Source organism: Dysidea avara, chromosome 3 (assembly GCF_963678975.1).
Source record: "Dysidea avara chromosome 3, odDysAvar1.4, whole genome shotgun sequence".
Classification (NCBI taxonomy): Eukaryota; Metazoa; Porifera; class Demospongiae; order Dictyoceratida; family Dysideidae; genus Dysidea; species Dysidea avara.
In genome coordinates this window covers 19,600,887-19,628,703 of record NC_089274.1, presented here as the reverse complement: position 1 = coordinate 19,628,703, position 27,817 = coordinate 19,600,887, and the positions used below count along the sequence as shown (strand labels likewise).

General features: G+C 39.7%; 1 protein-coding gene across 11 annotated transcripts; it reads left to right on the top strand.

The window, feature by feature from the left end:
* Positions 1-27,817, top strand: LOC136249989 (serine-rich adhesin for platelets-like). 11 transcript variants are annotated; one of them, XM_066042134.1, is made up of 37 exons: positions 1-145; positions 196-338; positions 391-649; positions 700-828; positions 880-1,058; positions 1,334-1,474; positions 1,571-1,654; positions 2,479-2,604; positions 3,353-4,453; positions 4,894-4,962; positions 5,696-5,854; positions 5,906-5,934; positions 6,363-6,440; positions 6,497-6,613; positions 6,665-7,052; positions 7,252-7,292; positions 7,343-7,421; positions 10,426-10,518; positions 10,634-10,846; positions 10,916-10,993; positions 11,546-11,623; positions 12,507-12,824; positions 12,878-12,955; positions 14,795-14,938; positions 14,992-15,047; positions 15,097-15,198; positions 15,499-15,606; positions 15,656-15,748; positions 16,930-17,025; positions 17,068-17,166; positions 18,914-19,015; positions 19,061-19,132; positions 19,183-19,794; positions 22,459-22,550; positions 23,781-24,618; positions 25,513-25,759; positions 27,491-27,817. In XM_066042134.1, the coding sequence occupies exons 1-37, from the start codon at positions 10-12 to the stop codon at positions 27,671-27,673; spliced, it is 6,960 nt and encodes a 2,319-aa protein (XP_065898206.1). In that variant the 5' UTR covers positions 1-9; the 3' UTR covers positions 27,674-27,817. The 11 variants fall into 11 exon arrangements, with proteins under 11 accessions (XP_065898206.1, XP_065898205.1, XP_065898204.1 ...); XM_066042133.1 differs by having other exon boundaries at positions 700-837; XM_066042132.1 differs by having other exon boundaries at positions 700-1,058; positions 15,659-15,748; positions 16,933-17,025.

The following is a 27,817-nucleotide window of genomic DNA, read 5'->3' as shown; positions in this document are numbered from 1 at the left end:
TTCTAAATAATGCCCGAGCTGTGGGATTATCGCGTATGCCGCCGAGGGCTTACGCTGTACGCTATTAATCGTATCAATGGGAAAAAGATAAAAGGAGCTAAACTAGGAGATCTGTGGCCGGTGTTAAAGCGCCAATTTTTAGAAGGTGCGATGTTTTTGGCTGCACAAAATTATTAGAATATTTAATAATTACAGCTGAAGCGAAACGCAAACAACAGGCTGAAGCAGAGAACAAGACAGATGTTGAAGTATCTGAGCTACTAAAATATAAATCACTTCCACAGCAAAAGCTTGACCAGTCTAATGGTGCAGTCCAACAACTCAAACCAGCTGAAAAGGTTGGTGTAACACAGAGACTGCTTCATAAACCTGATATGTCTGCTAACACAGGCCAGAACCGGCGTGTTAAAGCCATCCGAACAGCTTTCTGTGCGGATCCAAGTTAAGCATTTGACAACTACCCCAAGACCACCTTGTCCCATCCAGACTAAACACTTCAAGAAGAACAAGCCATCATTACTACTCCCTGATTATCATGTATTCCGCCAAGGAGGTATGCTTTGTATTGTTAATCGTGTCACTGGTAAGAGAGAAAGGGCAAGCACACTCGGACCCAAATGGTCAGTATTAAAGCGCCAATTTTTTGAAGGTAGGATGTTTTTGGCTGCGCAAAAGTGTTAAATACTTTACTATATACAGTTGAAGATCAAGCTGAAAGTCAGGCAAATGGTGAAGAGTCAGAGATACACATGACACCTCCACAGAAGGTTGACCAACCTAGTGCTATAATGCAACAGCTCAAACTAGCTGAAGTAAATGCTAAACAACCTGATGAACCTGCTAAACAGCCTGATGAATCTGCTAAACAACCTGATGAACCTGATAAACAGGCCACATGTACAAGTGTGTCAGCTGAGCAGCCTTCAATACAGAACCTACCAAAGCGGTCACCAACTATCTCAGCACCACACTGTGGAACTCAGACTAATCGCAAGAAGCTCATGAAGATAATAATACCAACTAAACCAATTTACACTAGAAAGTTACCAAATTTCAAAGTGTGTGCGTGTCCCTGTTGTGTATGTATGGTCACATGTGTAATTGTGCATTGTCCTATTACATGCCATGTGTGTATGGATTATAAAGTAAGCTATAAACGTGGGACCAGAGCTTGTAGAATCTATTCATATTCTTATAGAATGTGCACCTAACTCTAATCTTTTCCAGTGTTAATTTGTAGCTGACTTGAGTCCCTTGTGTGTTGACAAGAAAAGTACCAAATAGGTAGCCAGACACTTTTCAATAAAATTTTGTTTGGTTTTTTTGTTTTTAGAAACCTATTACAGCATTGAAGCACGAGTGGAAATCTGCGATAGCTAAGGGGTTGCCTGTACAATGTCGTAACTATGAGAGGTGTCACTTCCAGTGTACAACAGCTACTGACATGGAGTACCATTACATGAAGTGTGGAACTGTAAGTGTGTAGTCTGTCTGTCTGCTTGTGTGTGATGTGTGTACATGTGTCTAATGATGCAATGGCATATAATGATACATGTGGCTATTACTGTAGGACACTATAGTATACACTTGCAAGTGTGGAAGGTTTTATGCCAATAAGGGCACATTTGAGCGGCACACATATGTTTGCTGTGAGGTCAGTTATTTAGCCATCACTCAGTTTAAGAGTTTATATATTATTCATGGATTATGAACTCTTGCTGTTAAATATGTGTGTTGTATGTTTTTGATATACTTGCCATGTCACCTAGAGACAAGGGTAGATCTGAAAAGAGCATAGGGGAGTGGTAATGTTTTACAGTGTGTGGACTTGAGTAGGTATAATTTTGCACAACTCTGTACATACAATATGCTTGTGCTAGGGGCATGCATAAATTTTCTGGGTTGGAAGTTCAGACAAATGTATCTACAATGTAATTCCATTAAAATGCCAATACCAGTGTACTGATCATTGTATTGCAATACTGTGATTGAGTGACTGCTCTATTTCAGTACCAATAGACATGCCAAGAACAAAATTAATTATGACAGTAAGATAAATAAACTCTAATAGAACAGTCAGGCACTTTAGTAATGCAGATTATGCAGCCAGTTGTTTTGGTACGGTAGTTGTACATTTAACAAAATTGGTAGCGCTGGATTAGAGATTCACACTTATATCACCAGCCCCACTTTTCTCCACAACAGCTTGGCAGTATTGGCTAGATGTAGTCAAGATCAAATATGCCTTCAGAGTAACCAAGACACTTTCAATAGCTTTATATTTCAAGATAAGGTTTAATTTGACTGACTTTTCTACCAGGTGACTGATGATAATCCCTGTGTGCTAAATTGACCCCCCCCCCCCCCCAACAACATGGTGGGACCCAAGGGCAGTTTCCTCATGGACAATGACCCTGAATACCTGGTGCCTGCTGTACACATTATCCGTCAACTGTTTATTGTCATGGTTGTCCATAGGTGTACAAGTGTAGCCATTGTGGTAAAACGTTTCACAATTTTTCCTTCCTGTTCAACCATACTGCTCAATGTCAGATGGTCTCCAGCAGTGAACTTAAGAAGGCACCTGCTGGGATAAAGAACAAGGTACGTATGATGCTACCTAGCAGCAAATATTTATTGTGTTGTATTTTGTATGTACGTAAGTATGTTGGTTTAGTGGGAAGGATTAGTGAAAAATTTATATACAGAGCAAATCAAATATTGAGTTATGCTTTCAGGCCAGTAATATCTGGGTGGGAGTGGCTAAAGTGAAAGCTGTTTTAAAATGTAGACCATATATAAATAGTGATTCGCAACAGTGATGTCATTCAATAAGAACTAATAGCTTTATGTACGGGCTATCATCTTTATGGGTCCACACTTTGAGTGCCCATATCTCGCTAACTCTGCATTCTTTATTCATGAATTTATCGTGACAGTTTTCTTTTCACTATTAGTGTTACCAAATCATGACTGTACGCAGCCAGCTTGTTTCAAACTTCATTGCTATAGTTGCACCAATAATTTTTGTGGCACCATTACTAAGGACCATGACAAGGTACAAGATGGTGTTATCTAATGTATGGAGGCTGTATTTGAACAACTTAGGCTGAAACTGTCAACTTACTGGATCAGTAACCCAGATAAGCCATACCCATAATAAGAATCGGTCACATCACTGTTACGCATCCCTATTCATATTATATTTTCCACACATAGACATTTCATCAAATAATGACAGTTTGTGTTGGTCATTTTCAAGCAGTGGTGGCAATTTTGGTCACAGCCAACCAGTGTGGGCAGAACCCTCCTGCTTTGTATTGACTGCTTGTAACACATTTTGTTGCTGTAGATAATGTTCCACACCTGTCCAGTGTGTAGAGATGTGTTTGTGTCTGCTGACCATTTCTCTCATCATCAATCTACCGTGCACCCCTCTCCATCTTCTGTTATTACTGGGACTACTGCTGCTGCTGCATCATTAACACCCGTCACCACAGCTGCGGTTGTCATGGCATCTGTTACCATGGAATCTACTGCTACCATGACTACTGTTACCATGGCTCCAATGGCTACTACTAAGTCATCTTCTAATGATACAACTACCATCACTTCTTTTACTTCTAGTGTAATGACTACCACTCCCATTGCCATTACTCCTGCTGTTACTATGACAACTGATTCAATACCTATCCCTTCTTCAGACTGTACCATAACTACCGCTTGTATGACTGCCATTAATTCTGTTAGTGCTGTAATGAACACTGCTACTTCTTTGACTACTCCGACCAGTACATTTTCTTTGACAACTGCTTTAACACAGGAGTTCCCCCCTTTAGAGGTTACAGCTCCATCATCAGGTTTGACCTGTGCTCCACAACATGCCCCTCAAGGCAACCTGCCCTCCCTTCCTCCCACTTTACATGATGACTGTACCAATCTCATTTCACTGTCACATCACCCATCATCACAGGTTACAACTCCAATGAACTGTTCCATTATCCATAACACTCATGTTGTACATACCAGTCACTCATCTGCTACTAAAGATTCAATTGTAGATTTTGTACCTTTAAAAACTTGTCATTCAGAATGTAATACTTGTTCTAATGATGATATACCTGGGGAGAATAGTGTCACAGGGGAACTCGCTAAGGAGAAAATTGTTACAGGGGAATTCCCTAAGGAGAACAGTGTTACAGGGGAACTCCCTAAAGAAAACAGTGTTACAGGGGAACCTTCTAAGGAGAACAATGTCACAGCAGAATGCCCCACAAAGAACAGTGTCACTGGAGAACTCACTAAGGAGAACAGTGTCATAGAGGAACCCCCTGGGAAGAGCAATACCACGGTGGATGATGCAGGAAGTGATCATTATGATAGGCCTACACCTGCTTGTCGGATCAGACGACAGAAGCCATATGATTTAGAAAAACTACAAGATCATTACAGGGTATGCTGACCAATAGTCTTATGTAACCAATTGTTATTTTCATAAGCAGAGTTGTGTTAGTAGTTAAATAGTTACCATAGCTCTATAGACATAAAAGAGTTGTTAACTTTTGATACTATTGTACGTCTAGTATTGTTTGAAATTTGGTGGTAAAATTAAATATCTGCCGATGGCCCAAAGCACAATTAAGAAATTTGTCAGAAATGTATACACAACTCAGCCTCCTGAACTTTCACACAATACACCTCACCAATCAATGTTGTAATGAAAATGAGTTAACCAGTCCAGTCACACAAGAATATTTCACCGCACAGTGGGTAATTTTCTAGTGGTTAATTGCTGATCTAAGTAAAAAATATCTGTGATTCGCTGCCTAACGATTGAGGAGTTAAATTTTAATCTGTTTTACAGGTAAAATAAGGAATATTTGTGTTTTGTAGTTGCTGGTGTTTAAGTCATGGAGGAAAGAATTGAGAGAGAATGGATACATCGAGTGTCCCATGTATGAGGTTAGTGCACTGAGATGTGTTATATGTGCAGTGTGTCATCCATATTCGAACACCTAAATAAATAGATTTCATTGGATAAATTTTTGTTTTTTATAGACAGGGCTGTGTTCACTTGCTCTAATTAGACGTACGCCTGTTGACAAAAAAAACAACTGATAATCACTACAAAAGTCAGACATTATTGTACCAAAATTTTTAAGGTTTGTTGTACACTTACTGGTGGGCCTTTTTAAGATGTTAACACAATCAGGAAAACCGTGCATTACAATGATGTGTCCCACATGTTGCTGCTGCTTATTTAGATGTGAGCACATGGATTTTTACTGACATTTACATACATAATTACAGTAAACACTGGATATTTCCAACAAATTGGCTTGTACTAGGAACTGATGAATTGAGAATATTTTCAAGGATTTAGTATGTGAAGTGTTGTCTAACTGTATTTTTGTTGCAATGTTGAAATAAAATCTGTATTCACTAATACAGTAGTCCTCAATTATTAATGGAATGTAGAGATGCCCGTTTCATTGATGTATTTGTCAACAACTATTACAGTAACTGAACGGAGCTCTGTATATGCAACAAATTGTTATATATGAACACTTGTGAAGCTGAACTGACAGCTACAGGTGTTCAGGTGTAATTTGTATGGTTTACAGTCAGGCTTATTTCTGAGGTACGTACTACTTACTAATACTATTAAGCCTGTCATTGTGTATTACTGTTCTAGTACTGTGGTGTCAGAGTGAAGAGTATGTATGGCATACGGTATCATTATCGACTGTGTGGTGCCATTCCTTGCCCACTCTGTATTAAGACGTTCACTGTGATGTCAAAGTTTAACACACATTACATCATGGAGCACAATAAACCACCCGCAATAGAACAGGTGAGGGAACTCCCCGTCATATAAGCAACCATAATGTCATCGTCACCACAGGCAACCAGTAGGAAATGTCCTGATACAAGGTATGAATTATAAGTGCAGTCAGTGCACACATGTCTTGTGTTGGTCTAATACTTGGTGGTATGCTGTGTCCTTTAACAAGAAACTTTAAGTTGCTCAAGTCTAACCAGCTGTATTAATGGGCACATGAAGAAAGCTTCTAGCAGTGTTGGGCTAATGTGGAACGTCAACTTTCACTCATGAGAATTGGTACAGGCTCCTGCTGGTTACTAGTCTTGCCCTAGCAGACTGACTCTAGTACCCTACTTGTGATGCTAGTTCATGGGGCAGCAGTACTTTTCATATCTACGCTTGTTTGTACGTATGTATGTGTGTGCACATACGTGCGTGTGGATGCATTGTGTGTGCACATGTGCATTCATGTGTGCATAGTGTGTTTGCATGCATGGTGTGTGTGTATGTGTCATGAATTTGATTTTTGGCTGTGTAGTAACAACGTAAATTGTCAGGCCACTGTCACCTCCTCTGCTATGGCTAGTTCAGCTACATCCACCACTATTGCACCTAGGTTAGTGTTGTTTATGTTAAGAATTTATCTTGTAATTGTGGGTTATAATTCTGCAGCAACGTCCAGTGTTGGGGTATAGTCACGCCCACCAGTACAACAGTCTCCAGTATGCCCAATGGTATTGCATCAATGGCTTCAGCTAGCACAGTCATGTCCACTAGTGCTGCACCAATGTAAGCCATTAGTTCTATTGAATTATAATTTATGGGTTATAATCCGTGTAGTACCATTTCTGCACCTGTTTCAGCAACACTCACCTCATCAGATGCAGTCACGTCTACCAGTATTGTACCAATTAGTACATTAAGCTCAGCCACGCCTACCATTATAGCACCATTGTGTGTACCAATGTCAGCTACACCTACCAGTATTGCACCAACTGGTGCAACTGTCTCAGCCACACCCATTAGTATTTCACCAATAGTTGCATCCATCTCAGCCAAATCCATCAGTATTGCACCGATGGGTGCACCCATCTTGACTGCACCTATCAGTATTATATCATCTACACTGATTTCAGCCACACCCACTGCTAGCAGTGTGGGTGTACAACAAGAGGAGGAGCTACCCAGCAGCAGCTCATCCCACAAGCAAGCAGAACAGGGAGCTAGTGTAAGTGCCCAGTTTTTAAATACAGATGTGTAAAAATATCAAAAAAAGAAATGAGCAGCCATTTTTTGAAGACAGAGATGATTAAATGTGGCCTCTCCAATTAAAAGATGCATAGTAAACTTCTCTAAGAAAAATTTTGTTTGTGCAAGCTGACTGTAATTCTTATCATCAATGTAATTTTGTGTTTGTGTTGCTTTAGGAGGACTGTAGCCATGAAGTAGCCGGTCAGAAGAGATCATGGTTAGTGTAGGGAATGAGTTTGTGTGCAGGTGCCATATTGTCTCTTCTAGGAATGATGACATCAACAATAGTGGTGGTGATGACACAGACAAGGTGGTAAAGAAACACAAACAATCGCTTTCTCCTGATGTAAGTCTTGTTATATTGGCTATAAATCCTATCAATGGCCCCACCAAGGAGACGTCCATTGTATTGTGCAACAACTTCTCCCCAGTGTCTCCAAATCACAGGGATAGGGTATTACTAGAAGTTGGGAAAAGGGGATGAAGTACAATTACTAACAATAGACCTTTGGTAATCTGGTTATCATGTGATCAAGGTCATGTATGGTTTAATCCTAAAGCAATGAATGCTATTTAGTGGAGTCTGGAGACCTACATACCCTGAACCAAACCCCCTCTCACCACCTGATTTGTGACAACTGTTTGTGGAGGAAAATATTCAGGGAGGGATCTGCTCTCACTACTGCTGCTGTGCAGAATGCTGCAACTAAGTGCCCGTCTCACCAGTTTGACTGTTCTTATGCCCAGGGTTTCATTATTGACACTATTTGTTGTTTTGTCTCCACCTTCACATGGACATAATGCCTAACATGCATGTTTGCATCCCTAGCAACCAGTAAACAACTATGTTCCTAGAGGCACTTCCAGTTTAGCCTTCAGTTATTAGTGAAAGCCTCATTAATACAGCCATAAAACAATTATTATCAAGGTTTTCAAGAAACACCTGGATAGTTGCTGTAACAGCAATTTACAATTAGCATAAGTACACTATGAGTTCCATCACAGGAATATGCCTAGCATAATGACTGGTAAAAGCATGAAGTATTTATAGGTACGGCTATGCACGCACGCACGCACGCACGCAAGCACACACACACACACACACACACACACACACACACACACACACACACACACGCCCCTGAAATCAGGACACCTGAATTAGGTACCAACTTTTGCAGTGATACCTTGATTGCCTGCTCAGCTGGCCCCTTTATTGAGGGAAAAATTGTGTTAGTTTTACCAGTTTGGTCCTGTTGTATGTGGCCACTAGTCTTATTAATGAGGTGAAAATTAAATCAGTGGAATAGTATGGAAGTTACATCTGGACTTTCTGGACTTGACCACTATAATGAGCTGGCCACTAAGTGAGGTTTCACTGTACTCTAATAATTTAACTCATTACGTAATACTCGTTACTTCTATACCATGTAGTGCACTACAGTTACATATTACTCTCACAATGAGTTACATATTACTTGTACTTTGATAGCTGTAACTAGTAATATGTATATATGGGTTTTTCATTAGTACATTATTTTGCTCCATGCATTTCATGGGTATTTCATTACCCATGAAAAATACCAACTTTAACTTTCATGGGTATTTCATGAGGACCATGGGAATTCTATGGTAATAGCATGGATATATTGTCCAGTAGTGAATGTGCCTTAAAAAAGAAGTAACATGTACAATTTCTGGATTATGTGTTACTTGCTTCTTCATGTAACACGCTATGTTACTCATTACTACTCAAGAAGTAATAATATTACATAACACGTTACTCCCAAATCTGAACATAGCCCTATGGGAGAATCCCTACACATCAGTGCCAAAGGAGGGATTTTACCACAGGGCTATGCCATCATTCATATTTCTTGTTCACTAGTTTTATTGCTTGGATCCCTACTTCATTTTTTGTACCCCCCCCCCCCCCCACAACACACACACTTTATTTGGATAACACCCCCCTTGCCCCCACTTCATTATTTTTTGCTTGGACCCCTATTTCTTAATAAATTATTTTTAAATACACTAGTTTTAGTTTTTTTTAAAAGCATATAATACAGAATATTGAGCGAGGCTGATGTATCAGGGCAACTGCTTTATTAGAGTAATATTTTCAAGGAGCGTGATCTCTTCATGTCTCCTTTTCACTGTACTGTGGTTGATATAATCGATGATCGCAATAAATCATTAAGCAGTGCTCAATCATTATTAGTGCTGCTAGGTCATAAAGAGGCGTGGTTAATTCTAACGTGCAACTATGAGTATGACGTCTACTAGCTAGCAATACCTCTTACAGCAGTATAAGCACTTTAAATAGTTTTGTGGCATCTAAATATGGAAGTGTTGATATAGAAAATTAATGCCTGATATGGTTTTGTTGCGTGAAGATAATGAGAAGATAAAAGAAAAGGCAAAGCTCAGAATACTCATTGGAGCCCTGAAAGGCAGGTGAGCTTGTTAGTGGGATGTTTTTTTTTTTGTTTGTTTTTTTTTTAATTCAGTATTTGTGACCCAGTCTGAGAAAACCGGTCTTATCGCCCATGTCAGCAGATTCGATTTTCACCCAGGGCACACAGCTACATGAATAAACTATCTAATTCCACATTTAAAATCAGCTAGACTTGAGTGGTCTGGTTTTGCTGGCTGCTTTTCCCAAGCCCAGTGACGATCCGTACGTGTGGTGTGGGACCTTAATGGAGCTCTGGTCAGCCTGGGAATGAATGTGTGTGGCTGTACAGCACTGTGGTGTTGAATAAGTACCTCTGCTGTGGGTTTCCTTTCATTTTAGCCAGTTGTGAGACCTCATTGGTTCAAAACTTGGCCTAATTCATCCCTTGGCCTTCCTATTCAATTTTTGAACACCATCTTGCCCGCCTTCCAGGGCCCCCACCTCCCACCCAATTTTCAACTCGGCTGATACAGTCAACCTCAGTTTTAAAACTATCTAAAATGGCGGGAAACTTAGTTGTTGGCTACTTGCACAGTGGATGCTCTGGAAGGTAAAGAATTGGTGTAAAACGTGTGAAAATTTGGTACACATAGCTTCAACCATTGGCGAGCTACAACACACTAAATACTTAAAACCGGCATTTCTCGATACTTTTAAATAGGCAATAAGCCCGGTTTTGTCAGACTGGGTCACATTTGTTCTTCTGTAAGGGTTTTATTGTTTTTACTGCTACAGCTGCCATTTGTTGAGGATGGTTTTTATGGGCAACGTTTTGGGGGGCCTGCATCATTTTGAAGGTAATCCCTACTATACAGTACTACCATAGTGTATAAGTAGCGTGTGTGTGTACGTGTACGTGTACATGTGTAACTGTCCTGTGTCATCGCTACAGGAAAATTCCAGACCAGTGTACACTTGCTACGATTGTGGCAAGAAATATCGAGTTTGGCGTTATTTCCTTAATCACCGGACAATATGTATAAAGGTGAGGGAATTGCTCATCTGTTTTACTGTCAGCCATGTACACTGTAACTAAAAATAGTTGTATAATGAGGATGTTTCCATAGTGTAATTGGATTTGTAATGTTAACATGGCTTAGAAACATGAGGAAGAAATTGATCCAAAGAACCACGAGGAAGAGTCACAGAACCACAAGGAAGAATCTGAGACCCATGAGGAAGGGTGTAAATTAGTGGGTGATACAAAGAACCACAAGGAAGGATTACAGAACCTCAATGAAGAACCACAGAACCACAAAGAAGGATGTAAATCAATGGGTGATCAACAGAGCCATGAAGAAGGATGTAAATTGGTGGGTGTTTAAATAGATAGTGTGTGTTTGTAGTGTAGCATTCATGTATGCCTTGTTGCTATCAATTAGGACTTCCAATGTAAATCATGTGGCCTTCGTTTCTCAGTCAAGAGTCACCTTGCTCAACATAAAGCTCAGTGTGAACAAGTAAGTGCAGAAATATGGTAACCTCTCTTGGTGTCTAATGTGGACACTTGTTCACATTGTCTCACACTAGTTATTCTAAAATGGTGTATATGACTTTCTCTGGAGTCTACTAATGTAGGACCTTGTTATCCGAACACCTGTGTACTAGCTCAACCACAAAAATGTTCAGAAGAGGGAATTCTTGAGGCCCAGATATATACATGTATACAGAGCTCTGTGCAATAGAATATACATTGTATGGACAGAGAATAATCACCTTTTGTTTTAATCGGAATTTGCATAATTAAACTCCTACTGTATTTATATTTGTATAGTTTAAAAATTAAAATACAGAGTATTTCAGTCATAATTTAGGTGTCCAGGAAACTATAATTGATCAATAAATGGAATTGAATGTCTTGCATGCATATTTGCAATTTACTCTGTTAGTGCATACACCTATTCTAATAGAATACACACGTCATTCAGTTTTCACATCATCTTATATTTAATTGGCATTTTGTACAATCAAATCTTCATTCATTCTATTACATTTTTAAACTTATATTACAGGCAATGCAGTGTGAGACATGTGGTCGAAGATACCACAGTCGAAGTGGATTAGAAAGCCATCAGATGCGTTGTACTAAGGTAGTGTGTCGTGTGCATGTGTGTGTGAGTGTGTGTGTGTGTGCACGCGAGTGTATGTATGCGCACATGCAAGTGTAAGTACGTGTGTGTGTGTGTGTGTGGTTTGTATGTGTGAGTGTAACAAGCATGCGCAAGTGCACACACACACACCCACACCCACAAACTTACTGTCCATTACTCATACGGTGGGTGAAGGTACAGGTGGGATTTAGGGCACCCACGCCTTCACCTGTGGGACATAGTACAGCCTCCTGCATGCTCATGCCCCTGGAGAATTTGCCTGGGCTGATTCATAGCACTTGACAGCACACAGGTGTCCCAGTGCTGTTCAGTGGGTATACATGTCCATGCTAGCATTGTAGCCAAAGGGTTGCTTTTCTTTGCTTTGTATATATGTGTGTGTGCGTGTGTGTGTGTGTGTGTGTATGTGTTTACTGGGGAGGTAAATGTCAAACTGTCCTTGTCTCATTTAATGGTGTTGGAATCATTGTGGGACTTTGGGTTCTGCGACCTCTCTATGTAAGACCTGGACAGTCCTCCTGCAGGTTGCTAGTCCTGCACCAGGAGAATTTGCCTGCTCAAGACTCTAGTGCCTGAGTGGTGCACAGGCATCCCAGTGCTGGTTCACTGAGCAACGATAGCTGTATTTCGCATGACTGCTGGAAGCTTTGTGTGTGTGTGTGTGTGTGTGTGTGTGTGTGTGTGTGTGTGTGTGTGTGTGTGTGTGTGTGTGTGTGTGTGTGTGTGTGTGTGTGTGTGTGTGTGTGTGTGTGTGTGTGTGTGTGTGTGTGTGTGTGTGTGTGTGTGTGTGTGTGTGTGTGTGTGTGTGTGAAAGTGGCAGATGGTTTTCTGGGCAGGGCATTATCCTGTTGCATCATTACAGGCAGGGGAATTACCCCCTCGTGTGCAGATTAGAAGATTACCCTACTACTTTTGTGACATCTGTGGGAAGGTGTATTTAACACAAGAGGAACTGATCGAACATCGCTCTTCTGTGCATGACAAGACACTACGGCAACCACAACACAGCCAATCTGTTGACTCTACAGACATTCTATCCAATCAGGACACAGCACAAGGTGAAAGAAACACTTCAGTTGTTGAGAACAACCAAAGTAGCACAGAGGCAGCTTCTACTACTGGTGAAACTGTTACCAGAAAGAATGGCAAAGATGGAGAGGTGGACAGTAAGAAAGAGAAGGTTGGTAGTGGTTGCTAGTGAATGGTATTGCTAATGTGTTGTTGCCATGGAAGGTGGAGATGGGCCTATTGTTAAGGTACTGGAGAGCTGAGCTACGTCTGAATGGCTTTATACAGTGTCCAATGTTCAAGGTGGGCTTGACTCTATCTGTATTAAATACTATAAAACAGGGGAAAATCCGGCTGGGGGGGGGGGGGGGGGGGGGGCAAACAGGCTCTTGACCCCCCTCCATAATATTTAACATACAAAGATCGAGATACTCTAATAGAGTAGTCACTCTAATAAAGGAGTCACAGTATTGGAGCAGTGTGTAGCTTTATTAGCTATAAATGTGTAGTTGGTGAGGTGGGCAGCTATTGTCAGCTGGCTGTGACCTTTTTGTTTTTTTTGTTGTTTTTTGGGGTCTCACTTTACCAGACAGTGTAGTGCCTCAGTTCATTTTGACCCCTCCTTTCCATAAGTCTGGATCTGTCCCTGCTATAATTATAATGTGTTGTGTCCAATCACGTTAAATTCCAAGGAGATGAGCAAAAGTATAATTTGATCTGCTGTGTTATACTAGGAGACTCTAGTTCAGTCATTGACTGTTGACAAGCTATACATATGACTAATGTAGGAATTAAATGTGCACTAGTATAGCTGCAGGTCTTCCCTTATGACCCATACTCAAATTTTACATTCTCACATTTTTCAAGTTCCTTCTTGTTTGTTAGGGTTGAGTGTAGGTCTTGTTTGTGATGTGTGTTTGTAGTGACATGTTATGTGTGTTTGTAGTGACATGTTATGTGTGTTTGTAGTGACATGTTATGTGTGTTTGTAGTGACATGTTATGTGTGTTTGTAGTGACATGTTATGTGTGTTTGTAGTGACATGTTATGTGTGTTTGTAGTGACATGTTATGTGTGTTTGTAGTGACATGTTATGTGTGTTTGTAGTGACATGTTATGTGTGTTCGTAGTAGTGACATGTTATGTGTGTTTGCAGTGACATGTTATGTGTGTTTGTAGTGACATGTTATGTGTGTTTGTAGTGACATGTTATGTGTGTTTGTAGTGACATGTGATGTGTGTTTGTAGTGACATGTGATGTGTGTTTGTAGTGACATGTTATGTGTGTTTGTAGTGACATGTTATGTGTGTTTGTAGTGACATGTGATGTGTGTTTGTAGTGACATGTGATGTGTGTTTGTAGTGACATGTTATGTGTGTTTGTAGTGACATGTTATGTGTGTTTGTAGTGACATGTTATGTGTGTTCGTAGTAGTGACATGTTATGTGTGTTTGTAGTGACATGTGATGTGTGTTTGTAGTGACATGTTATGTGTGTTTGTAGTGACATGTTATGTGTGTTTGTAGTGACATGTGATGTGTGTTTGTAGTGACATGTGATGTGTGTTTGTAGTGACATGTTATGTGTGTTTGTAGTGACATGTTATGTGTGTTTGTAGTGACATGTTATGTGTGTTCGTAGTAGTGACATGTTATGTGTGTTCGTAGTAGTGACATGTTATGTGTGTTTGTAGTGACATGTTATGTATGTTTGTAGTGACATGTGATGTGTGTTTGTAGTGACATGTTATGTGTGTTTGTAGTGACATGTTATGTGTGTTTGTAGTGACATGTTATGTGTGTTTGTAGTGACATGTTATGTGTGTTTGTAGTGACATGTTATGTGTGTTTGTAGTGACATGTTATGTGTGTTTGTAGTGACATGTTATGTGTGTTCGTAGTGACATGTTATGTGTGTTTGTAGTGGCATGGGTAACGATTTCACATGCATGCAAACACACATGTGCACACAACACTAATTGCCTGACAGGATTTTTGTGACCAAGTTTAAAAAAAAAATTTTAATGTGTATTGCAAAGTCAACTATGCGATATTTGTTCAGGTATTGCCTTATGGTAATGCTGGCACACCTACTGCATTAGGTTGTTGTTATAGTAGTAGTCTGTGTTATGTGGTTTGTAGTTCTGTGGCTCTCGGTTCACCTCAGTGCTTGGCATGAAGTACCACTACACAAGGTGTGGCACCATTGTATGCCCATGTTGTGACCAGACATTTGCTGCAATGAGAAGATTTCGTCCACACTTCATAAAAAATCACAATGGACAGGTGGGCATGTTAGCATAATGATGATGTCATATTGTGTAATGATGACATTACAGGTACCTCAGGACAGAAGTAATGATGTTGTTGATAAGAGAGCAGCAACTAACAATGGGTAAGTATGTATCCTTAATAGTGCCTGTATATTCTGGTAATCTTTGTAGTATACGTGATGTCGCTGCTATGGTTGTTAATGACGTCCTTTCTGTTTCCCATGATGAGATTTTGACAGCCAGAAGGGAGAGATACAAATATGAGAGATACAAGTATGTTGTGGTAGTATCAAATGAAGCTAAGGACATAACATCTAAAAATAACTTTAGCAAACAGATAAACGTTCCATATTCACTTTAGGACAATATAGTTTCTTTGTGTGTTGTGTGTGTGTGTGGGTGTGTGTGTGTGTGTGTGTGTGTGTGTGTGTGTGTGTGTGTGTGTGTGTGTGTGTGTGTGTGTGTGTGTGTGTGTGTGTGTGTGTGTGTGTGTGTGTGCACGAGTCCCAGCATTTGTGTTTACCAGTCCCAGCATTTGTGTTCACACATTGTTGTGTTGTTATTTCACTGTAGATTACAACCTGAAGACCCTTCTAATCAAACTGATGAAGATGTAACTCTTCTATCAAATGATTCAGTTGGCAAGGATGTTGATGTGGATAATACAGTAGCAATACAGAGGTTTGTTAACTTGACTTGTATAAAGTAGTAATGTGAAAGTGTCTTGTAGCAGCAGTACAAGTGACACTATTGCTGCTGTGACCACTCCATCAAATGGTTCAGCTAGCAAGGATGCTAATGTGGATAATGCAGCATTGCAGAGGTTTGTTATCTTGACTTGTATCAAACAGTACGGTAATACTGTTTAAGTAGGGATCGCCCCTAAAAGGATGCATACCATCTAAAATCCTGTCTGTAAAAAATCATTCTAGAGACATCTTACACACCGAAAATCACTTTTATGGAATAATATTACTCCATCTAACATCAAGTACAGCATTAAAAACAAGAAAATACTTACAGGCAGCTGGATATAGAAAAAAAATCACTGAAACTCGAAATTTTAGTCTGTCTGTTAGCCTGCTTGCCTGACTACAGTCACAAGGCTGGGGGCCAAAGAAAACAGCGCATAGCCACCATTTCACTATAGCAAACTCATCAGTGGCATATGTCTTTTTGGGTTCCAACAAGTGTGTGCCCTCTTTCCTTTTATCTTTAGTCAGGCTGGCCATCATCTTCTTGCAACAAGCCATATCAAGTAGTGCTTAATGAATGTCGATTTTAAGCTTGGAAGGTTTGAATGCATGGTTCATGTCGTGATGAGCAGTCAGATTCTTGCATACTTCTGCTGTAATTTCAATCGCCAATATCAACCAGGTTGCATATGTGCATATTTGAACATCACTTATGTCATTCAAGTAATGCACCCTTCGAACCATTGACACAACAAATGCAATGCATTCGTTTATGCGTCAATATTGAGGCATTGATTTAATTTCCGTATCAACACTTACCTTGAGCAGCATACTAAAATGACCTTGTATATAACATTGAGTGTGAGACCACACCTCTTAATAATTACCTGAACATGATAACCTTACCCCTTTACTGTACTTTTAATAATAGCACAGGAATAGCGACCACGTCCCTTTGTATGTGAGAGGCTGATATATCCTAGCTCTGTAAGTTAACAGCAAAAGTTGGGATTTTTCCACTTACTGAGTTATGCTATGATGCCATCATTTATATATTGTTTCACTACTTTTTATTGCTTGGATTCCTAGTTCATTTTTACATTAATAATGTACTTGTTGTTTTGTTGTTATAGAAATGTAACTGTTCTATTATAGGGTGACTGTTGTATTAGAGTATCTCAAATCACACCATCATTCATTTCTTGTTTCAATAGTTTTTGTTGCTTGGATCCCTACTTCATTTTAAAACTAATAATTATTTTAAATATACTAGTAAAGTATAAAGGAGTTATGTGAGATTGTCTTGTAGCAGCAATACAAGTGAAACTACTGCCGCTGTGACTACTCCACCAAATGATTCAGCTAACAAGGATGTTGATGTTGATAGTAGAGCAGCAATGCAGAGGTTTTTAAACTTAATTTGTATCAAGTAGTAATGTTCTTTTAGCAGCAGTACGAATGAAACTACTGCCGCTGTGACTACTCCATCAGCTTATTCAGCTACTGGCAAGGATGCTGATGTGAAGAATATGGCAGCAAAGCAGAGGTTTATTAATTTGTATGATTGTAAACTAGTTATGTGAAAGTGTCTAACTTACCTCTGACCTACCTGGCCTTAACCTACAACCAGCACCCTTATGGAGCAGGTAATCAGAATCTGGCTAGAAATAAATATGTTCAAATCATTGGGCTCAGATGAGAAGTGATACCCCATCTGCAATGTAGAGCTGAGGGAAGATATGTAGCTCTTGAATAGCAGTACAGTGCCCCCTTGCAAACTGCTCCCAACTGAAGTCTATTAGTGCCCAGCAATACAATTACACACTGATACCACGACAAACCACCTGCTTGGTGGAGAGTCTATAGCTATAGGTTAGTTATAGTCTCATCTGGACCATCACAACCATATGCAAGTTGAAGCACCTGATCCAGACCATCATATCTACAGTGTGTCCACTCTGTGGCTTGCACCTGAGGGATCCCAACACTCCAGATTCATGGGATCCAGCCCCCTCCAGTTGAGGACCCGCCATTCAACATTGTCTCTTTATTCACTTTATTTATTTATTAAGGACAAGCGCTGAAGGTCTGTAGGATGGCCCTACAGCTTGTTTAAAGTTGTTACATAAAGTGTGTTTGAAAAGGTGGAGCGGAAAGGAGAAAAATCCTTGGGCAGCCTTGAACCTGCAGCCTTGAACCTGCAGCCATCTGATTAACGCTATAGAGCCACACACCCAACTAAATCACAGGTTTGCTTACCATTGTCTTTTTCCACTTGAGTGGTATCCTGACTTGAGGGTGGGGGTTACTGTTGGAGATGCTCTGGTCAGCCTTGACCAAGGCCTCCAGTAGGGCTGACATCATCCACAACTTCATCTATGTCTCCTGGTTCTTCGTAAATGCTGACTGGCCCTCTTTGCCCTGGTTCTTGTCCTTCTCTTGGTTGGCGCCTGGCTCTGGGATTTTATCCTGACCTGTGTTGTGGTTGTTGCTTACATCTTTTTCCGTACTAGACTTTGTAGGTAGACTGAACTCAGAATTAATTATCACTTGCCATGCAGTGCTGTAAATACCACTATACTGCACATGCAGGAATTCCAACTGAAATCCTCTACCTTACGTTAACGTATGTTTATCTGTATTATGTAGCTACAAAGCTTTGTTTAATCCTCTAATAGAGCATTAATTTACTTGCCTGATGAAATGTAGTGCTCACTTGACCAATTTTAAGTTATAATAACCTCAATCTCCCTGAAAAGAACACCATGCAAAGGACAAGCAAATGTTATTTAAAGGTTCCACTGTATTAGGATGGAAATGTGTATCCAAATAATCCTCTTAAATATCTCTTTAAAATGTAATTTTGTCCTCCCAACTTAAGCTACTGACTCAAGACATGTAAATATTCTAATAAATTGGTGCAATTATGTACTGTCTTCTGTAAATCATGTAAATGGAGTTGCTTATAGCTACACAGTTCTATAGTGTTATTTATTGTAGAAGGATTGACCTGAAACTTAAACCGTAATTTATATGGTGTATTTAATGTATGGCAGGGGTAGTCCTTTAACTGTGTATAAGGAGGCATCCATTGTACAGAGGTTATACTGATATACTATAGGTAATGAGAGTATGGTAGGGACCATCACGTGGTGTCCATTATTAGAGAGGTGTCCACTACAGGAAATGTCTGTTAATGGAGGTTCCACTGTAGAATGTACAAAATATTTCAATAGATAAATCCTTAATATATATGTATGCTATTGCGTTGTTATTCCACTGTCCTGGGATAGGCCTGAAGACTCCTCTAATCAAATTAATAAAGATGTGACTACTTTACCAAATGATTCAGCTAGCATGAATACTGACACAGATTGTACAGAAACAGAACAGAGGTTTGTTGTGTGATTGTAAATTAGTTATGTGAGAGTGTCTTGTAGCAGCAGTACCAGTGAAACTATCTCTGACTTGTCTAACCTTAACACACAGCCAAATACATCCAGTAAACACAAGTTAGTAGCATAGTTAAAGTGTGTCTTGTTAACTTCCCATATGCTTATAGAGCAGGTGATCAGGAACTGGCCAGCAATAATTTGTCAAGACAACAAACTCAAGGCCGCTGGGCTCGGATGAGAGACAATACTAGACAAGCACAGCTTAAAGCAATCCAAAGGCTACAGACTGAAGAACGGGCTCAAAAGAAATGCGCTGAAGAAAAAAAGGCACAAGGAAAGTTAGCTCAAGACAAAAAAGCTCAAACCGAGTTAGCTGAAGAGAAGCAAGCTCAAGAAAGATTGAAGACTATTAAAGCTGAAGAGAAACATAAGCTGTCTTCAGAAAGAGAGGAGAACATTCAAGAGTTCAGTAGCAATACTCAGGAGATAAGAGCTCAAGAGAATCTTGCTAAGCAAAAGTTTACTCAAGACCAATTGCAAGCTGAACAGATACTAGCTGAGCAAACACTAGTACCACAAAGGCTAGGAAAGCTAGCTCATCAAAGGCTTAGTCAATTGCAACAAAAGCCAGCTCAAGAAGCAATGGCACAACCTCAAAAGGAGTTCACTGCAAAGACACCGATTCAACATCATCTTCCCTTAGTTGTGCCTTACCTACTGCTTACATCAGTACAACCAGTAAGTGCCTTGCCTACCATCCAACAGCAGCCAGCTGGCAGGTTAGTCAGAGTTATAGTAACACACTGGAACCTGTGTAATATGATTACCTTATGACTGTCCTGATCATCAAGGTATTATCCCAATTTTCTAGGTTTGTTTATGTGTGTATGACTACTGAACCTGGACACTTTAGACACCTACATAATTCAGCCACTTAGCTAAAAAGTATTCTTAGTTGAAGGAGGACGCATGTTGTGTGTGGGAAGGTTTAATTAAGTATTCTTAACTGTCATCTTTTTGATTCTTCATGGTTATTTAAGGCACCACTATTTTACTGGCTATTTGCAGTTATTGCTTCTTTTTGTTTTGCATACAGCTGGTTTTGTGACATCATTTTTTATGATTTCATTTCTGTAAATTTTATTTTATCTACCAATTTCAGTCACTGAACATTCTATTAGAATGTGACTATTCTATCTCAATGACACACTGGTTACACAGTTGGATAATATGTGACTTTGATGTATGTTTTTTGGGTGTTGAAAAAAATTGTGTAAGGCAAGGGCTAGTATTTCAGTAATGCATAGGGAATTTTGTTCGAATTCATTTGGTGGTTCACTGCAGGCAAAGATTATTCCTTAGCTGTGTATGTATGTGAATTCACATTACCTTTCACTGGTTAGGCATATACTGTATATATCCAATTATCTGCATTCTGTTTTTGAAACCACACACTTCTCGTCAACTGCTTCAATTCCAGACCAGGTGATGATGAATTGACCCCCACACAACTTGCAATCTAGGTAAATGCCTACGTAACGAACCATGCAGCCTGATATCCAGAATCCACATTCAACCTATACTCAGACAACATGACCTTTTATACATCACTAGCATTGGTACCTGCCCTATGTGCAGGACCATCTCCACATTAAACATTTTAATGCCACGAAGAGGGACTAAGCATTAAACACCAGCACTGCTAATGTAGCTATGTAGGGTACATGGTGATGTCACATTTTTTAAAGAGCATGAGATTTTCTTATGTCATTAATGATGCAAAACACTAAAGTTTATTGTTTGTGGTTTTGACAGGAATGTAGTTTAATTATTCAGTGCATCTTCCCTACCAGTGACTTCAACATGCTGTATAGAACAAACGAAACCTTTGCTGCTTTACATGAGAACTAATGCAACAATAATTAATATATTGGGAACCAAGCATAAATATTAGTGTCCTATATTTGCTGTGTAGCATGTATGTCGATAGTGCTTTAAAGTACATGATCCTTATGCAGTACATAATAATTTATAGTGAAGCATGCATGCAAGGCTAGCTAATTAGTTAAACTGCATGCGAGCTAAGGTAATTGTATACAGTATACCCTACATTACATACAGGTTGTGTACACACGGTACAGTTTCAGTTTCTACATTTTGATGTTTACCTTACCGACTGTCACAAAGAGAAATGAACTTGAACATAATTTAAAGTCAACACAATTTGCAGTTATAGTTACTGCATGGCAAGCAAAAGTTCAGAACTTGTCCTATGCACTTTCAGTTCTGATGTTGCAGTGACACATATACCTCTTGCCATACAAAAACCCAGTTTTGAAACACCTGCAGTGTAATTGACCAATAAGGTAATGTATGAATCTTTAGAGTGAAAGCATGTAAGCAGGATAGTGAAACAGTTGTGCCAGGTCAGATGCAGTTCCTCGGTGTAAACTATGGATCTGCATGGTTCCAGTATTATCATTTTTCAGATGCACAAAAACAAATATGTAGATATTCTGGATACTGGCGAAAGAAGCTTTTACCTACTCTAATACAACACACTGGACCAACACACAGATGGACAAATATGTTGACAATTTGTCTGCCCTGTCCCAAAAGTGCTATAAGAGTCCCTATTATGTGAGGTAATTCAGTGCCAGTGCTGAAAAACTGAGCATAAGAGTTTGTAGATGAAGACTTGCATGGAACAGATAGAGCAAAAAGGTGCATCAAAAAGGTCCCAAAAGTGAAAAAAAAAGTTCTGACCTAGGCGGGGATTGAACCCTAGCTGGTTATAATAACTTGGGGTTAAGGGAGGTGCACAAATCGCCACAGTTGCTTATCAGTGGTTTTGACAGGAATGTAGCTCAACTTTTCAGTGATCCTTCCCTACACCAGTGCCTTCATCGCCCTATAAAGAGCGAACAAAAGCACGTATTGATGTGCTACAACAACACTCGAGTTGCCAGATGATGGGCGTTTAATTTCGCTAAAGTCCCGCCTCGATACGTGCTTTGCATGCCAAGATATGATGAGCTAAAAGTCGTGTTTTAAAAAGGTGTTCACAAAAAGGTAGAGTAGAAAGAAAAAAATCTGTCAACACGTGGATTTGAACCCACGACCTCTTACACGCTAGTCAGGCGTTCTACCACTTGAACAGTATGTGCTGTGGTTTTCAAAGGAATGTTGCTCAAGTTTTCTCTAAACCTTGGCCTTCTACGCGCTGTAGAGACCGAACGGAAGCACGCGTGAACTCGTGATAACAATCTTAGAGTAGGCGGATGATGAGCGCTTCATTATCAGCACAGACTATGTCGATTCGCGCCAAGTCTGGTGAGTAAGCAGCGTGACCGTCAGACAGACAGACAGACAGACAGCTTTATATATATAGATATACAACATGACTTCTCTGTTCACACACTATTATGGTGTTATTTCACTAGGTTACAACCAGAAGGTTTCTCTGGTCAAACTGATAAAAATATTAACTCAGTTGGCAAGAAGCAGAAGCAGATAGTGCAACAGCAGAAAAGAGGTTTGTTGTATGGTTGTAAAGTAGTTATACCTGTTAATGTGCATTGTGTCCAACCTTATATTTTGAGTGGAGACAGCATGGCTGGCTTAGTGACAGTGTTTGGGGAGTGCCATTGAGACCAAGATATTACAGTGAAATTTTTCAATGGTTGAAATATATGAGTGAATCGCATGTCATTTGTAGTTGTAAGCTGGTAGCTTGTATTTAGCAGATTGAGCTTTATAGCAGCAACTTATTTAATATTATTTCTAGTTACTGCCTGTTGCTTTTTTTTTTTTTTTTTTTGAGAATATGTTTGTTTAGAAGTAATGAGTTACATTTTCAACGTAGCAACTCCAATTCTGTGTAAACCACATACAGTGGAATCTGTGTTGCTGCATTCATAACTTCAACTCTCGTGTCATAGTCACTGCCTTATAGCAAGTATCAGTCACTGCATGCATCAGGGCGGGTCGCTTTCATGATTGAAACTAAGTCGGATCAAAGCTTTTGTGGAGCCATGCTCACTAATCGAGTACAAGTTCAAGTCTAGTCTTACAGCAAGCAGCTTCCATTATGAGTCACACCCATTTGCATGTGTGGAACTATGCTAATCTACCAATAAGGTGTGTTTACTGAAACCTACCTCAACAACTGCCAGACACACGGTATGAAAACAATATTATAAGCTTGGTGACAAATCGTCAATTTGTCAAATTCAGTTGATCACCAAATTCTGTTGTTATATGGTAGTTGATCATGGCAGCAGATTGTTGGCTGAACAAACTATAAGCTGCCTTAATCCATAAGACAAACATTTCAGTACTAAAAAATGATTGTACAGCATGCACCTCCAAGTATAACCTCACGTGCAATGGTGTACCACCAATTTTTCAGTAAGAGCATTTCGCCAAATTAAAATTTCACTAACTGCAATTTTATAGCAAATTGTCAAATATTAGTTTCGCCAGTATTTGTTGTTATATGGTACATTGGCACCATTTAAATCAACGTGCAATTATCATACTTCCTGCCAATCAGTGAATATACAAACTGACTTTAGCAGCATTCATAACAAGCACACCTTGTACTGATCATTATTAGCAAAACAGAATAATGAAATTGCTGGCTAAAATTGGCTGTTATACACAGGTTCCACTGTATATCTAGACATTACCACTGCAGCAATCCCTTCTAGTATTGTAGCTTTTTTCAGCAGCCCCAATTCTCTTTTTATTGTTATGCATACAGGACAGGTGATGAGGAACTGCCACGAAATAACTAACTTGTCTAAACAAATTCAAGACCAATGGGTTCAGTTGAGAAGTAATAGCCCATCTGCTAGAGCTGAGAGGGAACGTGCAGTTCTTGCTTTTTCTAACAGCAGTCAAATGACTAAGCACTCAGCTCCTGACTCAGTCAATACTCCCTTATCACTAAGTGATGGTGTGGTAGTTCAAGGTAATAAGGACACTCAGGATAGTCTAAATAAAGCTACTGATGTGAGTGATGGAGATAGTAGTCAAGACGAAGTCATTGATCAAAGTAATCAAAATGAAGTTAGTGAGTACTCGTCTGGTACCAGTCCTGTACAAAAGAATGCAACAACTTATAGAATTAGACAGACACAGCTTAAAGAACAAGCAAGTAGTGAGGAATGTCTTACAGTGTCGACAGCTCGTACTCGTCTTTGGCGAAAACACAGTACAAATATTGGAGTTAGAAAGACACACCTTCAAGCCATCTGGAAACAACAGGCTGATGAAGAACTGGCTCAAAAGAAATGTACTGAAGAAAAGGAAGCTAAAAAAAAGTTGGTTCAAGAAAAACAAGCTCAGGAAATATTACTTAGAGAGAAGGCAGTTCAAGAAAGTACACAAGAAAAACCAACAGAAGCTAAACTAGTTGAAGAGAGGTTGCAGCGTGATAAGTTGAAGATTTTGACAAGAACTCAAGAAGAATTTGCTACTAAAGAGACACCAATCCAACCCCATCCTCTAGATGTTGTGCCTTCCCTACCGCCTACACCAGTACAGCCAGTAAGTGCCTTACCTACCACCCAACAACAATCCACTAAGAATCCTATAAGGTTAGTGTTGGCAATAATATTGATACAGTGGTACCCGTATAATATGGACACCTTGTAACTGATGATCAATATTTATCAAGGTAACCAGATTTTCCGTATAAACTGATTTATGTTTTAGGACCTTAGCAAACCACATTAAAAGGCTCCAGTGTAATAGCTAAACAGTTTTGATGCCAGTAAAGAAGCACATAGACTTAATTATTGGTTTCTCACTCCCACCTGTTTCTCTACCATGCACATCAAGGATTTTTTTGTACCAATGGTAGTAGTGTAAGAAAATCACATTCTAAGCCAAGTGAGCTACATATTTCAGCTATCACAACTTTCAAAAAATAGAAAATCTGTCCACTCGCTTTGAGAATGAGAAACTATTGAGTGCATGGTCTAATTTAGAGTACTGTTTGGTGTAACTCATTAATTGCCCAGAAGTGAAGAGTAGTATTAAGTAATCTCCTAACACTGGTTGTTTCCTCATTGAACGCATGTATGTCGTACATGTCGTATAGAACAGTAGTACTGTATGTTAGGGGGTCATGTACTTTTTCACAAAACATATATTGGCCAGAAAATAGCCTCACAATGCCTTGGCAGTGTTGATTGGGTATTACCAAGCCCAAAATGCTTAGAATTTTCTATACATATATTCTCACTCGCACACACACACACACACACACACACACACACACACACACACACACACACACACACACACACACACACACACACACACACACACACACACACACACACACACACACACACACACACACACACACACACACACACACACACACACACACACACACACACACACGCTATAGAACTAATCTTCTACATAAGTTGTTATTGTAAGATTATCTGATACATACATAACCTTGTTTTACTCCCCCACAGTCCTGTTTCCACCTCAGCCACATCTTTCACCAAACTGTTGTATGCACGACTGCAGACACTTGGAGGTGGTGTACCCCCATCCACTAAATCTCCTGATGATCCTTCTGAACCAGCCAAGTCTCCAATCTTACAAGCCACTCCAATCTCACAAGCCACTCCAATCTCACAAGCCACTCCAATCTCACAGGCCACTCCAATCTCACAAGCCACTCCAATCTTACCGCAATCACTCCAGCAGTCTTCACAGGTCAGTAAATCAAGAAGTGTAAGTAGTCACTGAATTACTGTTGTATGTGAGGGCATCACAACCCCTACATCTTCTATCATAGTTTAATGAAGCGTTGCACATTTAGGATGGTTTTCAGGTGCCTATACAACTACTCTTGTGCAAACACATGTATGGCGTACAATCTATCTGACAGAAAAGTTGTAATGCAGTCTCTTTTCTTAACAGAACAGGTCAGCATTTACAAATTATGCAAAATCGGGTTGTATAAGCTTTGTGTGTGTCCGCATTCTAACACTAGTGAACGGTAAACTAATGACGCTGTTACTACAGCAATCTTTGACCACAAAGCCTGCAAGGGAAGTTGATGTTGTAATTTGGTGATTACGTTGCTATGCACTACTAAGGAAGTGTAACTCCAACATACCACTTTACCAAAAATCCTGCTCAACTGTTTTATAGTGTGTCTATTGCGTTTATTGTTGAGAACACTTTGAGGCTGCCCTTTATTTTGTTTGCGTAAGTATGGGACGTACACCCCTTCCCCTTGAAGAAATTTGATATTCCTGATAGTCCGTGAGGATAGATACACATGTTTGGTTGTTTTACACTCAAAAAGCCCATTGTGGAAGGCATTCATTATGTCTTCGGTAATTCTCTTCACCTGTATTTCAAGCTGACACAAATGACCTGAAAGCTTACCTACCTGGAAAGTGTACAGCCTTCATTTCTCACATACAGGCTGCTTTTAACATAAAACTCTGCTCATGTGGGCGGAATGACACACATACACACACGCACACACACACACACACATTTTTCCAAAACAATTACAGTAACCAGGAGCACATCCCGCATCTGGCGAACTTGTCTACCTTGAAGAATCCAATGCCTTGACCTAATCTCATGCAGTATGTGTCTTCTTAAATCCATTAAGCTAAAACGGCCAAGAGAAATGTGTTTCCTAAATGAACTCTAGTATAACAATTATTTTGGTGTGCTGTTTGTATAAAGAGGAGTTCAGTTAAACGAGGTTTCACTATTCCACTAAACTTTATTATATCAGGCGAACTGCTTATACTAAACCCTTTGCTAGCTAACATGAGTATTTTAATTCTATTGATGGTAGTATATGTACAGTGGAACCTGTGTTACGGTCACCTGGATTAAGCGGTCACCTCTGCATAACGGCCATGGACAGGAGGTCCCGAATATTTTTCCGTACAAATGTATGCATTGTTGTCTGCATTAAGCGGTCACCTGTCTAACGCATATACCGGCCAACCAAGAATTCGCCTATGAATCACTGTATACATAACTTTCTCCTTCATATAGCAGTCGCTACCTTTTATGGTGGCTTGTTAAGCCAACTGTCTGGCACCACGGCACCGCTTCAATTAATACACAATTATCACACTTCCTGCCTTTCAATAAATACTATATATATAATCTATCAGGCTTCATTGCTTAAACGTATTCAATAGCTATAACCAACATTCATAACAAGCTCACTTTGTCCTTTCTGTACTAAAAATATTACTGCATTGCGGTTGGCGCGAGCCTCTTAATAATAATCACTCATTTATAACGGCCATAGCCACTCAAATGCTGCTGACCACCTTATACAGGTTTTCTCTGTAACAGCCACCTGTATATAAAGGCCAGATATGGTCCCAAGGTGACCATTATAGACAGGTTCCACTGCATTCCTCTTATGTTGAGCTATTATTTTATCTTTCTTGTTCACTGTAGAATGATGTTGTATCCCCTACAATGCATAATGTGATCCACGACCACCCCTATGTTCATCATCACATGATCTTCTCATACAAGACCCCTCCTCCTACCAATCAACCTGAACTTGTGATCAGTATCCCTAGATCATCATTTACCATGCCACGACTGGGTGGTACCTCTACAGGTAGTGATGGATAAGTTGATGAAGTAAATCAACAGTGATCATCACATCTTGTCACAGTGTAATTAATTGTAATCATTTCTTTGATTCATGTACTCATCAACAATGAATAATCGTTATACTTTGATCATTATAAATTCACAAAACTGTGTTGTCCAGAA